The following is a 16,826-nucleotide window of genomic DNA, read 5'->3' as shown; positions in this document are numbered from 1 at the left end:
GGAGCTTCCTTTTGAATTACAATAAGCCTGATCATCCATTTCCTTTGAAAAATGAAGCATTTCTCTATATGAGCTAAACTGCAGAATCAGCCACCCATTGTATTTAATTTTATTTTACAGCTATTCATTTACTTCTCAATTAATGCAGATATAAAACTTCACTGTCATAAGTATTATTTAGTTGGAAAATCTAAAATAAGTATTTGAGATGTTCATCTTAAATTACTTCCTCCTGTAGTTCTGAAATAGGGCAAAATGAGATGTTACAGTGATATGGTTTATGACTAGCGTTGATACTTTCACACCCAGGGACTGCCTGATCAATAGAAACCTTTGCAGTTCTTAAAGAACAGCCATGACATCAACATTGTATAACCAAGATATATACACATACTCATACTGGTGAACTGACTGATATATCATATAACCTGATTTATAAATTTTTGGATTTTGAAGCCTGATCCCAAAGTTTATGTTTTCAAAGCCTTTCCATTCAGTGTAAACAGTCATTAGCAATCCAATACAATTTTATTTATAAACCAAGGACGTCTTCCTAGACTTAACATTCCTGCTCTCTGAGCTATCATGTTCATGTAACTCACACTTATTCTCTCTTCCTTGTCATCGATTCGAATTTTGTCCTTTTTCCAGTAGATGGTAGGTTCTGGGTGTCCCCGGGGAGGCTGGCACTCCAGGATTGCGGGTTCGCCAGCTGCCACCACAACATCTGTGGGGTTTTGCCGAAAGTCATCTCGTAACACTAAAAAGAAAAAGAAAACTCCATGTCAGTCACTTCGGCCAGGTGTTGCAAAAGGTTAAGTTTGAGTCTGTCCATTAGTAAAAACTGTCTAGATGCTGACTGAGAACATAGTCTCTCTCTGCTTAAAATACCTGAGAAGCAACCTATATGCCCATCAGGAGGGGAATGGCTGACCATAAGATCATGTACCCTCACTCTAACGTGCAGTGAAAACATAGAAGCCTAAGGAAAATAAGATGAGAAATATTTATAACAGTCTCTAGATTTAATGAAAAAGCAAGCTACAAAACTATTAAAGTAATATTCTATTTTCCATAAAAAATATATATATCAAGGCTCTTTAAAATGTTCATTGCCAATGGAATTAAAAGATAAGTGTGATTTTGGTACCAAACATTTTGACATTCATGTACAATTTTTTATAATATGCACTTTTTATGAATTTTTTATGATATCTCACATGCATGGATTTCAAAATTTCTTTGCACCAAGATAAACATATTTTAATTTCAATTTCCATGAAATTTCGGAAGTACTCATACACACACACACACACACAATTACACTAAAAATAGGTATTAAACATGTAGTAGGACCTGATACAAGTCACATGCACGTGGTTTGAGTGTACACATGCATGTCAGTCTGTGAGGAGGAGTGGAGTTCTCTCTGAGAAGGGCCTTTCTCATGACATGACTATGGCAAGACCCACACAGTATTCATTATACTTCAGAATATAGACTTATTGTTCACACTTGCAGTGCACCAGCACCCACATCCACAGGGTAACATTCTCATTGTCTCTCCACCTCCACCTGCCAAGTGACATCTGGGCAGCACGACTTTCGGAGCAGAGCTATGCCTTATAGCAGTGTTGCCAGTCTGAATTTCCCCTGCTTTCATTAAGGAGAACAGCAGGTTGGACCTCCATCATAACCTCCAAAAATCTGGCAGGCCTGGCTCTCCAAATGTCACCTATCCATCAGCAAGTGCTTTTCTGCTGTTGGCAAGATGAAAAGCCTGGAGAAATGACTTGGCCTCATCCGACTGCAGAATGCTGGGTTCACTTGCTAAACAGGGCTATGCCTGTATGATAAACATTCAAAAAAATACTGCAGATAAGCTAATATACACCTTGCATTAACTGCCTCCACTTTTTCTAACTGCCTTCACTTTTCTTACTCCAACAGCGACAACTGGTTCTACCGTACATAGGATGTAACTTGTGTTTAAACACACATTTCAAAAATGTTGTGGGGGGCTGGCATTGTGGTGTAGCAGGTAAAGCTGCCACTTGCAATGCTGACATCCCATATGGACCCAGGCTCATGTCCTGGCTACTCCACTTCTGATCCAGCTCCCTCCTGATGGCCTGGGAAAAGCAGTGGAAGATGGACCAAGTGCTTGGGCCCCTGCTACCCTCATGGGAGACCTGGAAGAAGCTCCTGGCTCCAGGCTTTAGCCTGGCCCCAGTGCTGCCTGTTGTGGCCATCTAGGAATTAAACCAGAGGATGGAAGATCTCTGTCTCTCCCTCTCTCTCTCTCTGTAACTCTTTCAAATAAATATGTAAATCTTAAACAAATTTGTAGAAAAATGTCATTAAAACATAAGTTTCAGAGCAAGTGTTTAGCCTAGTGATTAAGACACCTGTGTCTAGGGATTTCCTGAGTTCAATCTCAGCTTTGGCTACTGACTCTGACTTCCTGTTAAAGGTCCTGGCTCCCAGCTTTGCCCCTGGTCCAGACCCACCCATGATGGGCATTTGGGAAGTGAACCAGTAGATGGGAGTGCACTCGTGCTCTCTCACTTGCTCTGTCTCACATACAAATAATAATAAAGGAAGCTGATTTAGACACAGAAATATTGAACTTCATGCGTAGACTTTTCATAGCATGCATTTCCATGAACTTCTAGCAAACTGTGTGTGTGTGTGTGTGTGTGTGTATGCGCACGCGCGTAATGCTGTCTGAAATCATCATTAGGCAGCCTGTGTTATCCTGTAACGTAAATCATGTGCTGCAAATGGGGATTAGGTCAAACCAACTGTGTTTGCTGTCCTGTAATGAGACCTACTTCAACTCTTTGCTCCTTCGTTGTGCCAAGGCTCTAGGTTAATTGTCATTCTCCAAATAAACAATAATTAAAAAAAAAAAAAAACTGTCCTGAAAAGAGGTCCAGAGAGACAACTGAGTGATTTTTAAGGCTTTTCTTTCCTTGTGCCTTGCAACACATCCTTTAACAGGGTTTTCCATCTTAATGAAGTCATGGCCCTTTGCAAGATTAGAGAACTTGTCTCCAATTGAAGGAGCAGTAAGAAAGAGTTCTGCGCAAATTGCTCGCTCTTGGCTTGTAAGCTGATTAATTTGCTGCTCTCACTGCTAAGGAAATGTGTTCTATTTTAGCACTGTGAACTGCACATTTTCGTCCCCTTGTCTAACTGGCAAGAAAGGTGTGATTTATATGCATGAGGATTTGCTTCTGAGGGGAGTGAGGGAAGTGTGCATTTAAACATGACACTCACGCAAGGGATGAGGAAGGGTTAACCCTGTGGTTCCCTCTTTCAGGTAAATCCTCCAGGGAGAACAAGCTGGTGACTTATTTATGTTCTAAATATGGAACAGCTGCCTATTTATGCAATGTTGAGAAGTGCAAAAATATGGTAACAGGGTGATGAGCATCCTGGCAATATCCGGTACTGGCAACAAATGGTGTTTTGGCAGGCTCTCAATCTGTTCCAAAATGGCACATCTGGCCAGTTGAAAAGCCTTCTCCAGAACTGGTCTCCTAACAAATGACATGGCAAAAAGCTTCGGCTCAAATGGCCCTTAAAGATCATTGCTAATCACTCAGAAATGCAGTGTTAGACTAATTTACAACAATTCAAATTTTTAAAAAAGGCCCTTTGACACAGGGGACAGCAAGTAGAAAAATATCATAACACACTCCAAGGACTGCTACTCTTGAACCATATAACATGTGTTTATGGCATTCACATAAAAAAGGAAAATGACTCCAATTTGCAAATGAAGCCAAGAAATCTAACATCAACTATAATTTTAGGCTTTCAGACTATTCATTTGGAGAGTGGGGTGAGATAATGGTATAATTGGTACTGTACCCTCTTCAACTTGTAATACGCTCTTTGCAGTTTATATAGTACTCAGTTAATTGATCTGTGATTAGTGCTACCATTTCTTTTACCTTTGACATTCAGAATAATAAAATGTGTTCCTTTCTCTCTCTCTCCATGTGTGTGTGTGTGTGTGTGTGTGTCTCAAAACTTGAAAGAGGAAAACATCATTTTCAGCAGGTTCTAGAACAGTGTTGGGGTTTGGGAAACAATACTCCAAAGTATGGCACTTTAGAAGTATGCTGAGTGCTTTGAACTTGAACTAAAGAGAACCAGGTTCTCTGACACTCTCATACCCCTCATTTATTTCCTCCTTCCCCTCCTGCTGTGGTTTTGAAAGTGGATTGAATAGCTTCCCTAAGGGTGTACTTTTTGGAAGCTTGGCCCTCCTTGTTGTGATGTTTAGAGGTGAGAAAGCCTCCCAGAGATGGCGCCAGTGGGAGTTCATTTGGTCACTGTGGGTACAGCACTTGGAAGGGAACAAAGCAGTTCTCATGGAACTCTGGTTGGTTCTCTGAAGAGGCTTACTACAAAGGAGTATGACAATCCATCCCCAGAATCTCTGGTTTCGTGTTTCATCATGTGATGTCTCCCTCTTGGATGCAATCCTGTCATGATGCCTTCTATTTTAAGGTCTTCCTTATAGCCGGCTTCAGGCTGTTTGGACTTTAGTATCCAAACCCCTGAATGAAATAAATGTATGTACATTTATTATATCAATGGAAAACTAATATATTTCCAGAAACATAGGAAGGGGGTTTCACTGAAGTTCTCCTAATCTAAGGGCTGGATTCAAGAGATTAATTCAGACTCAAAAATACTAGATTTGAAGTCACACCAGAAGCCCAGATGAACTTTGACCCACTCAGGCTATTGTCTTTTCACAGAGTAATTTCATCTATCCTAAAAATAATATACTAAAGAATTTTAAAAGCTACTCTTTCTTTAAAATTGCCTACAGTCCCCACTTTGCTCACCCCTGTGAAGAACACATTTAAGCTTAAATCATCTGGCCATTGTTTAATTTTTAGGGAACCCCAGAATATACCACCCTGAAATACAAAGAGATATAAACCAGATGAATTGAAGAAGCTGGTGAAAATGACAAAAGCTGAATGGATAGCAGGAATTTATACTTTAAAGAAAAAAAGATAGAATAGATGTAGTTCAGTAAAGTACTTGTTTACAAACACAAGTTTAGAATACAAATTTCAAATATTCATGGGGGAACAAAAAGGATATCTAGAGGGCTAAAATCCAAACGTTCATTCTTGTACATGAGCACAAATGATGGTTCACCTCACTTGTCATTATAAAAGTTGGGTTATACATGCAGACTTTTTGCATTGACATGCACTACAAGACGTTGCTCTGATGGGTGAGAAGATTCAGAATTACTAAAATGCTTAGCCAAACCTAGTTTATAGTCATAACATTGCTATAGTTTGGATGTGGTTTGTCCTTCAAGGTTCATCTGTTGGAGACTTAGTCCATTAACCATGGGACACGATGGATGCTTAAGAGGTGGGGCCTAGTGGGGAAGTCTTTAGGTCACTGTGGTGTGGCCCATGAAGGGATTGTGCAATCCCCAGCTCTTCGGCTTCCTGTTGGTTACATGTTGTCTTCTCACCATACACACATCCACCGTTGCCAAGTGCCATGAGGTCATGCAGCCAAACAGCCACCACCACAGCTTGTGCTATTTAGTGTAGACTTTCAGCCTCCAAAATTTGACAAATTAATAAACCTCTTTGCTTTACAAAGTCATCCTACCTCTGGTACTTCATGGTGGTAAATATGCTAGCACTGTCCTATGAACTAAAGAATATAAAATAAGAATAACGTGATAGCGCCTGTAGTTGGCCCTTTCTCTGATGACTTTCTGTGGTCCTTCCCTCCTTCATTTGTTTCCTTATGAAATCCCCTTCCAGGTTTTCACTTTGTGTTGCTATGTGGGGGCAAACTGTTGAAATCTTTACTTAATATATACTAAACTGATCTTCTGTATATAAAGAGAATTGAAAATGAATCTTGATGTGAATGGAAGGGGAGAGGGAGCGGGAAAGGGGAAGATTGCGGGTGGGAGGGAAGTTATGGGGGGGAAGCCATTGTAAATCCATAAGCTGTACTTTGGAAATTTATATTCATTAAATAAAAGTTAAAAAAAAAAAAAGAAATCCCCTTCCATTTAGCATAGACTAAACCTGGTGACCTACTTTTAAACAAATAGAATACTGCAAAGTGATAGGATATCACATTTAAGATTTGGTTATAAAATATTGTGACTTCTGTCTTTTTGGCATGCTCCCTGTCTCCCCTCCCACTTCCTGCTTCATGTACTCTCCCGATCATGTAAGAGGCCAAGTTGTCCAATGAGGATGTCCTCTTTCAGTGATCTGAAGGTAGCTTCCTGTGACCCGCCTTCAAGAAACTAAGGTTGTCAGTTCAACAATCAATCCTTAAGGATCCCAAATCACCACTAAACTTTGTGGAATTTAGTAATAGGTGAACAATAAAACAGCTTCGTGGTTGGTGATTTTGCAGCTTGTATCTTTGATTCCTGCTTCCTCACAACTCCAAATTCATTCACACACCAAGCCTTCCCCATTCTTGTCCTAAACCAGTATTTCTCAGGATATCTTTAAAGTCAGTTGCAAATCATTGCTCAAACACTTCCATATTAAAGGACATTAGCAATAACCATGAGGGGAGACTGTAATTAAATTACTTCTGAAGGACTTATTCCTGAGCAACAACATGTACAAGCTTTCAAGCGTAGCTACTTGAAACACAATTCCTAAAGCTATTATTGATAAAAGTATTCACATACACCATTGGATAAAGAAAACCAGCTATAACAGATTGATGATGAGAAAGGTAATCTAAGAAGAAATGTAATAAAATGTATGACTAACAGCAACTGAAAACCACAGACAACAGCACTGAACAAAGGCTTCCTTGGACAGAATGTCTGTGTATGCATCCAAATATGGAAGCTGTGTGTCACAGTGCCATCCAGACTGATAAGAAAACCGAGATCCAGCCCAAGTGGATGCTTATCTGCTGCACATTTTAGTTTTTCAATACCAAATTTCAGTAATCATGATACACTAGCAGGATACTCAGGAGCCACTAATCATGCACACAGGAAGAAACTTGAAAAAGTTTGTAGGAAAATGGAATTTAAACATGTTTCTTTTGGTGCAAAAATTATTTAATATTTATTGATTTACCTGAGTGACACAGAGAGGGAGAGACAGAGTGATATAATGTCATTTATCGGTTTACTACCCAAAGGCCCACAACAGCCAAAGCTAGAAGCCAGGGATTCCAACTGAGTCTCCCATGTGAATGGCAAGAACTCTCAAGTACTTGGGCCGTCTTCTGCTGCCTCCCAGGCACTTCAGCAGGAAGCTAGATCAGAAGCACAGAGTGGCCAGGACTCAAACCAGGCTTTCCAATATGGGATCAGGCATCCCCAGTGGTAGCTTAACCTGCTGCCCCACAATGTCCATCCCACAGAAAATTTTGAAATCCACACACTTTACCACACATTTTCCATGAACTTTTTAAAAGACCTATGGTAGGGGCTGGCGCTGTGGTGCAGCAGGTTAACACCCTGGCCTGAAGCGCTGGCATCCCATTTGGGTGCCGGTTTGTAACCTGGCTGCTCCACTTTGATCCAGCTCTCTGCTATGGCCTGGGAAAGCAGTAGAAGATGGCCCAAGTCCTTGGGCCCCTGTACCCTTGTGGGAGACCAGGAAGAAGCTCCTGGCTTTGGATCGGTACAGCTCCATCTGTTGTGGCCGATTGGGAGGTGAACCAGCAGATGGAAGACCTCTCTCTCTCTGCCTCTCCTCTCTATGTAACTCTTTCAAATAAATAAATTGAAACAAAAAAAGACGTATGGTAGACAATTCATGAAATTATGTGCTTGTTTTCAATAAGAATGTTTCTGGATCATTTGGCAGGCATACTGAAGGACATTTTTATCTCAGTTTTACAAATAACTGCCTTACAATAACAGATAAAATCTAATGAGGACATATTATGTGCCAAAAAACTACATCATGGATATGTAATAGGTCACTCCAACTTTGTCTATTGTGTTAAATCAGTACAGGATTTGAACTCGGTATGTCTGACACTAGAATCCACATATGATCATTATGCAACACTGACCTGTAACATAGTCTGCTTCCATTTATACTGTCCCCACTGCTCTACTTCAGAATGGTCCCCTATGGTCATTGAATTAGTATGAGAATACTCTGACTCCTTTTCTGACCTATTTTTTTAAACTCTCCATTCTAGTTGTTATGAGTTTGCTAAAATGCAAATACAATCATCTCAATTCGTTTCTCACACTTTTTTTTTATCAGCTCTTAGGGTAAATTCTCTCTTTAGCATGATTTCAAATGTGTATAGAATTAGACCCTGCTTATATCTCAAGACTCATCGTAGACTCTTCTGCCACTTTCATTCATAGGCATAAAGAAACAACTACTTGGCCCTGCACATTGGCATATGATGGCCTCTTTGCATGCAAATATCTCCCAGATCACTCTTTATTCTATTACCTTTGTGTATTCCTTCCTCAAACATATGAATGGAACACAAAAAGTTTATGGAAAAATCAAACTAAAATATAAGTTTCTTTTGGTCATAACACAAAAGGTTCACTCATTTGATAGGATGGAATGTACTACCTTGAGAAACACCAAGCACCTATTGCTGGGGTCATGTATCTTGCAATCCCATGTACATTAGAAGCATTTTCAGTTAACTTTTTGAAGTCCCCTTCTACCCTGCTCCTTTGCTGTCAGGTTCAGACTCATTCATCTGAAAACTCTATAAGTTGGACTAGGTAACCCTCCAAAGAGCTTCCACTTTAAGGGCATCAGAGTATTTTGCACTTTGTGTTCTGTGTGGGGGCAAACTGATGAAATATGTACTTAATATATACTAAATTGATCTTCTGTATATAAAGATAATCGAAAATGAATCCTGATGTGAATGGAATGGGAGAGGGAGCGGGAGATGGGAGGGTTGCGGGTGGGAGGGAAGTTATGGGGGGGAAATCCATTGTAATCCATAAACTGTACTTTGGAAATTTATATCTACCAAATAAAAGTTAAAAAAAAAAAGGGCATCAGAGAAGTTAATAAACTACAGTCATTCCTTGGTATCCATGGGAAGTGACTCCAGGACCTTCTGCTTATAACAGAATCCATGGATGCTCAAGCCCCTTATATAAAATGGCATAGTATTTGTATATAATTATATGTAATTGTATATAATTGTACAATGCCCAGCCACCAATATAGTTTAAATAATGTCTAGATTACTCATGTATTGCAATGTAAATAATTGCTAAGCCATATTGCTTAGGAAATAAAAAGAAAAATATTTATAAATGTTCAGTAAAGACATAATTTGAAAAGTATTTTTAATATGTGGATGGTTCAATCAAGGGATGCAGAACCAATGGACATAGAACAACCATACTTGGTTGAATTGATGAGCTCCTTTTCAAGGGATATATTTTAGTCCTTTCTAATCTAGACCACGGTGTTTGATTGATTTTAAAACATCATTTATAAAAAACAATTCAAGCTGGTTGAAGGGACAGAGTACACTTGACTATTTAGACCCTTGAAAATAAAAGCTAGATAGTTCAAGATGATCGGAAATCAATCTCTCAAGGAAACAAAAGATTCACGTTCAATAGCCTAATTGGTAACACAAATTATACTCTATCACAGTGAAAATTATAACAGACCAAAAGAACAAAATGTGATGCCTGCATCCATAACTGTCACATTATTTTCCTAACTCTCCCAAGACCACCACCACCACCACCACTACCACCATGACTCCTCTCCAGAAGAAATGATCAGGTGTAATCCCAATAGCATGAAGCTTAGAACTTTCACTCCACCTGCGAGGAAAAGCACTTGTATTTCTGGACTAAATAGCGGTTGTTGGCATCTTCTCTGTGAACTCACAGGAAACTGCAGATTCACGATGAACCTGAGATTATGTGCCTTAGAGAAGGAGCTAGGAGAATTTTGGTTCTTGATGACATGGTTGCCCAAGTCAACCCCAAAGATGTGCTAATACTGGCCTTTCTAGTTATGTTCCCTTTCATACTAACGCCAGTTTAAATTAAGTTTTCCTTTCCCACTGAAAGCTCCCCCACTGACATGGCATAATAATTCTGTATTCATCAGGATTTTTTTTTTTTTACTAAAATGCCAAATAAATTTAAAGAAGGAGTCACCATTCAAAAGAAACCACTTTATTGTGCTTGCTCCTATCAAACAGAATATGGTCAGAGTGGACAGGTCAGCCTCCAGCCAAATAGACAATCTAATTGGGTATTTGGGGAACAAATCGTAAGTGGTTTCTTCTGCACAGAAGGGGAATGGGAAAGAAAGAACTCAGTAGGGAGACATCCTGCTACCGCTGTGCAAGCTGACACTCTGGCACCCCTGCAGCCTGCTGACAATTCCAAAATGAGAAGCTATCACCCCCCCACCTCCACTCAGACTCCCTGTACAAGCAAATGCACTCAGCAAATGATCCCGATAAACCAGCAGTATGAATTGGAGCATGCCGAATAAACAAGAGCGCCCTGTGACTTGTTCATTTTCGAGCCACAGCATTTTGTGAAGCCTGGTTATTCTGCAGGGAATAAAACACACAAACACACAATTCACACAAGAGAAACGGCCAGCTCTGAGTTCCTTAGCCAAGTCTTTATTCTCGAATCCTTTTTTTAGCTCTGTTCTGTCCTCACCCACAGTATAATTTGAAGTCCTGCTAAGAGTGCCAAGTCTTCCTTAATGTTTTCCATTAATGTTTAAAACTTGCTGAAGGATTCTTAGAAATTGCATGGAAACACTGTGCTCTCTGTAATTTGTATCCATAACCTCTGTAATGCATATGTTCTCCTTGGGGACCAAGTGTTGAGATCATTCATAAACTCTTGGATCACATGTAGCACTGCAAACTGGTGACATCTGACCACGGCAAACTCAAGGCCTGTCTCTGGCAATCATTTGCTTTGCTTTGCAGTGAAGCAACCAGCATTTGGCAAACCTTCAACACTTGGAAGTCCTATTTTTGGCCAACCTAGCATCTGATAGTTGACAGGGATCTGCATACCCTATCTGTTAGCTTATAAGGAAGTTGTGGATTCAGGCTAATTAATGCTTCATCTTTCCCCTTTTTTCCCCCTTAAAGAGGCACTATCCACAGAATTGTTCATGTGGGCTCGAAATCTCCGGAATCCCAGTGAGTTCAAAGGAAGGATGGTCAGCTAGAGACAGTGCCCAAACGAAGTCTGATGTGAAGAGGAGGACGGTGTCCGGAACTGTGACTATTAAGCTAGACATGTTTAAAACATTGCCTTCCTCTACTGCAGAAAAACCTTCTGCTCTCCATGCCCCTTGAAATGGTCGCTTTGCTCCCCAAGAGGCTGCCTTCCAGCACCTGCCCACTTAGGACTAATCCCACTCTTAGTCACAGCAACATCTATAACTCTGGACATTAGAATTTATAATACATTGAATTTAAAATTAAGAACAACACCATCTAGCTATATAAAAAAAAGGCTCAGGACAGGCACAAGGGGAAAAGGCAGATTATTTCAAGTTTATAATATTGCTTCTTATGGTCCTTATATTTGGTTCTGCAAGATAAATAAATAAATAAGCACACCCGTTTTATAGGATTTACATTTACAGGAGGATTGCAAATAGCCATCTGTCAGCTTCTAATTTTTCAATCTGGTTTGTGTCCCATGAGCCTCAAGTCTTCAGTCAAAGCAGTTAAGCTGCTGGGTACTGGGAAGATGTGTTACAGGTGCCTTCATTGCCCACTGCTCCCTGTTTTCCTCCCCTCACTTAACTCTCACAATTTCACTATGACAGAATTTGAGAGGATCAAATATCATATATATATATGTATACATAATTAATAAAAATTAAGTTCAACATATTTAAGTGTACAACCTATTTTTTTACTTTTTTTTAATTTTTGACTGACAAAAGTTGCACTAAATATTTATGGAGCACCATATGATGTTTTCATACGTGCATATGTTGTAGAATATTCAAGCCAGGGTAAACTTAACTACCTTCTCAAACTACTTAACATATATGAAGTATATATTTAAATTCAAACTTCAGGATTCATTGTTGCCCATCATTTATTACTACATCTGCTCATCTGAATATTACAAATGAAGATTACTCTCAAGGAAATATTAATGTGCTGCTTTACTCTAGGTCCCCACAGATTAGCACTTTCCTCCTACCTTGTTAGTTCTCATGTGAGGACATTAGCTTTTATAGTATTGCCTTCTCACATGGTTCACAGAGGTAGACAGGCTCAGCAGTATCTCCCTGTCTTTCCAGCCTCTCCTAGTATCAACGTGCTATCGCTCTAATATTTCTCTCCTATGGCGTATTCTGATGTGCATGATCAACATGAATTACAATGCCAAGTAACTGCCAGATGTCATGAGTTATAAACTCAATAGTCTAAGGATTATTAGACATTAGGGCACCCTACAGTGCAAGGGTGTCCTGGAATTTATGTGTTATTTATTACCTATTGGCAGGGTCTCAAAGTAATCTCACCCCTGCTGATGAGATGAGGATTGGGAGGAGAAGAAGGTCAAGGTCAACCTTCCTTGTGAAGAATGCTAGCTAGTTCCAAACTACTGTTGCTTTATCTTTTTCTCCCTACCTGAAATTCAACAGATCTCGGAAAGAAGGGATATAGATTATCATGGTGCCTGCTCTTTGTCTTGCTCGCCTTTGAGAGGTGAGCAGAGAGAGGGAAACTCATGTCCGTATCGGTCACTTTTTTTTTCTCTCTCTTCTAGTTAGCCTGGTGAACTTTTCCCCATGGGGTTTCAAGCCTCGTTCCCTCTAGTCTCCTCTTTCTGCCTGCCCACCGGTGATTCGGGCTATTGAGGTTCGGCTCACCTCGCGTTCCAGCACTGGTGTGTTGATTCTGCCACTGGTGTTCCAAATCAGGGGCTCGCACGCTCTCCACGCAGGTCCACTGTGAATCACTAGTTCTGGAAGAGTTTCCTCTGCTCTTTCTTCCCCCACTCTTCCTTGAACCTGCAGTATCTCCACTTTTATTAAACTGTCTCTTTCCGGACTATCAGTGTGCTCCCTTCCTATTCTGCCATCTTGCCACTTGGGCATGCTTTTTAAGTCTATGATTATCATGGAACTATGGGCTTTCAACCTGATTCTGCTGAATTCACTACTTCAACAATGCATTTTGTAATCATAACCACAGAAGGTCCAATTCAGTAGGCACACATAAAATCCCACCATAATCTATGAACTAAAAAATGACCAGTTGGAAGGTGTGTTTATTTTTCTCCTTTATGCAGGAACATAGACCAAATACAAAACTGCATTATCCTACACATGAATTGTTAAGTTAAAAATTCATGCACCACATGCCTGTGGATGCTTCAGTCTTACTCATCCAATATTAAGATTTGCATATGTCCACATTACACAATATGGGTATTGCTTTATGCTGTCATGAATTTTGCTGAAATGGATGCAATTTGACATCCTATATTCTTCAAGAAATGTTCCATTTGATTATAAGATGACAAGAAGCTTGGAATGTCTCCTAATCCAGAATGTAGCATATTTATTTTTAAATTGGCTGATTAAAAAGAAGCTCTATCACCTCTCTCCTCTTTCCCAAAGCCTCAGGAATCTTCTTTCTTTTACTATCAAATGAATTCTGAATGCTGCAGTTAGCATTCAGCAATCTCATTATCCATCTACTATAAATCTTCAAAAGCATCACCATGTTTTGACAGCTAAGCATGAGAAGGGGAAGCAAGGAGCATATCCAAGTACTTTTTATGAATGCAAATGTCCTAAAGACCAAAATTTAAATTATTTCAGAAAACTCATATTGACAGTGATAGGAAAACAAACTTACCGCTTTTTGCTTACCTATGAAAAACATAATTTCTTGAATTTGTGATGCTAACTCAACAGCCCCCGCCTTGATATTAAACAACAAATACTGATTTTGAAACGGTGTATGTAATACTGAGTTATTATGATGAAAACTAGTTACCTGTGTGTTTTCCCCACAAATTTTTTAAACATTTAAAATTTCATGTATGATTTAATCAAACTATCAGGTTTTATGTGAAGCTAGAAAGAATCCCTCCCAAGGCTGGTGCTGTTGTGCAGCAGGTAAAGCTACCACCTACAGCACCGGCATCCCATATGGGCACCAGTTCTTGTTCCAGATGCACTACTTCTCATCCAGCTCTCTGCTATTACACCTGGAAAAACAGAGGATGGCCCCAGTCTTTGTGCCCCACCACCCAAATGCGAGACTGGGAAGAAGCTCCTGGCACCTGGCTTTCGGTCAGGCCCAGCAATGGGTCTGTGAACCAGTGGATGGAAGATTCTCTCTCTCTCTCTCTCTCTGTCTCCCTCTCTGTGTGTACCTCTGCTTTCAAATAAATAAATAAATAAATCTTTATAAAAACAGAAAAAGAATTCCTTCTTGTGATATACACTGAAGTCAAACTTGTATACACATGGAATTTATTCTCAGCAATAAGAAAATAAATAAAATTGCTCATTGGGTCTGGAGTTATATTTTATTCTTGTGCTCACATTGGGGCCTTAACCTAAGTGCTTACAACACTTTCACTGTCAGAATGCTCTGATACAAAACCAAATCAAAAGCAAGAAATCAGACATAGCTACTCTTGGTACTAATCCCCTATGTAGAGGAACTAATCCCCTACGTAGAGATAATGGCCTAGATGGATGGGATGGTTTTAATTTCTTTACATGGGATGATGCCAAAATTGGAAAACAGTAGGAAGGCCACCAAACATCCATTATTTTGAACTACACATGGCAATTCATAACTCTACTTCATTAAAATTAAATTCACAAATTTTCTTAATCTATAAATTTGAAAAAGTTCATGTAACAAATATTAACCATTTTCAACTATCTTAACAACCACTTAAAATGATAAAATGGTAAAAATGGTAAAACCTTGTTTTCTTGGTATTTTTGATGAACAGTTAAATTAGAACTCTTCTGAATATAAAACAAATTGTCTTAAAGGTGAACAAAAGGAAAATCTGAAATTGGCAAATGAGATAACTCAAATTAGTATATTCCAACTAATCCTATGATACACATATTGACTGAATGATGTCTAAAGTACACATTTCATTCTGCTTTGACATATCTTCCTCATATTTACTTAGAGGAAAGTGTTGCTTCAGTGAGCTTCTATGAGAAGATTTCAATATGCCATTGGGGGGCCCGTGCTGTGGTGTAGCGAGTAAAGCTGCCGGTTCACGTCCTGGCTGCTCCACTTCTGATCCAGCTCTCTGCTATGGCCTGGGAGAGCAGAAGAAAATGGCTCAAGTCCTTGGGCCCCTGCACCCATGTGGGAGACCTGGAAGAAGTTCCTGGCTCCTGGCTTCAGACTGGCATAGCTCTGGCCTTTGTGGCCATCTGGGGAGTGAGCCAGCAGATAGAAGACCTCTCTCTCTGCCATTCAAATAGATAAATAAATCTTAAAAAATATGCCATTGGATGACAGATCCAATTGAGGATATTCTCAATTAACAGTGTTGGGTATGAAGTATGGACTTGAAGAGTTCATTTTTTGCTTGCTTTCTCTTTGTTGTTTCATTTTGTTTTTAATGAGATGCAGAGACAGACAGAGAGAGTCAGAGCCCTCTCATCTGCTGGTCCCTTCCTGATATGCCTGGGATGGCCATGGCTAGCCAAGAGCCACAGTAGGGAGCCAGGAATGCAATCCAATCCTCCCAAGTGGGTGGCAGGAATTTGATTACTTGAGCCATCACTGCTGCCTCCCAGGGTCTGCATTGGCAGGCACCTGGAATCAGGAGCCAGAATTGGGAATTAAACCTAGGCCCTCTGAGTTAGGACACAGCACTGTGACTGCTGGGCTAAATGCCTACTTCTGCACTATTAGATTTTTCATTTCCCTTCCACGTGGCTGGGGGAAAATTTATTCGTTTCTTCTGAAACCTCTTGGATTGATCCTCTACTGATATTGAGGGACAAGTCACTGACTTTAAGTTTAGTATCTATGTATGGCACATTTTATTTGTTCAGGCACTATATGACATCCTTTAAGAGCACAAAATATTTCAATTAGAGTTCCTCCCCTGATGCTAAAGAGATTTAGGAAAGTTACCATATATAATTCAAAATCCACAAGCTGGATGAAAACATTATGAGTATCAGAGAACAAGTATGCTGAAAGTGCTGCAAGGTACAATGTTTAGACATCCTATTTTCAAAAAGGAGGGGTTTAGAGGTGTGAACATAGAGCTGAGCTTGCAATATGCATTGTGTGCTTTAATTAACTACAGAAGGAAAGCAACACACTGGAATGTGCTTGCATGTACATAAGACACACTCTGGAATGACAGAAAAAAAAACTAACAATAATAAATGTGCTTGCAGAAATAAAAATGGTGGGAAGTGAGGGATTAGAGAGGAAAATTTCACTACATCCGCTTTATATATTTTAATGTTTGAACCCTGTGTATGTATTAATGACTTATTAATATGTTTAGTTAACAAGGTATAAATTCAATACAGAAATTGATGAAAAATTGACTAAGAGTATTTCCTGTCCAGTTGGATTCAGCACAAATGGTTGTGAACAGGGTATAGAAGTACAGTTTCTTACAAAAGTCACTCAATGACACACAATGCAATTTTATAGAATAATGTTGCTTTGAATTATTAATGTCAGTCAACTATCTGTAGGATTATAGTAAGCCTTATGTTAAGTCTGATTAAAATATTTAACTTAGGCTGGCACCGTGGCTCACTAGGCTAATCCTCTGCCTGCGGCAC

The 16,826-nt window shown here is 39.6% G+C and overlaps 1 protein-coding gene across 1 annotated transcript in view; it reads right to left on the bottom strand.

Annotated features, from left to right (window-relative positions):
* The window catches only part of ROBO2 (roundabout guidance receptor 2), a 622,866-nt gene that overhangs the window by 171,420 nt on the left and 434,620 nt on the right, over positions 1 to 16,826 (bottom strand). Inside the window, exon 3 of the mRNA XM_062175939.1 lies at positions 603 to 760. Within this exon, the coding sequence (XP_062031923.1) occupies positions 603 to 760 (158 nt within the window). The remainder of the gene's footprint in view (positions 1 to 602; positions 761 to 16,826) is intronic.

This window comes from Lepus europaeus, chromosome 2, assembly GCF_033115175.1.
Source record: "Lepus europaeus isolate LE1 chromosome 2, mLepTim1.pri, whole genome shotgun sequence".
Taxonomy (NCBI): Eukaryota; Metazoa; Chordata; class Mammalia; order Lagomorpha; family Leporidae; genus Lepus; species Lepus europaeus.
This window is presented reverse-complemented; position numbering and strand designations above follow the sequence as displayed.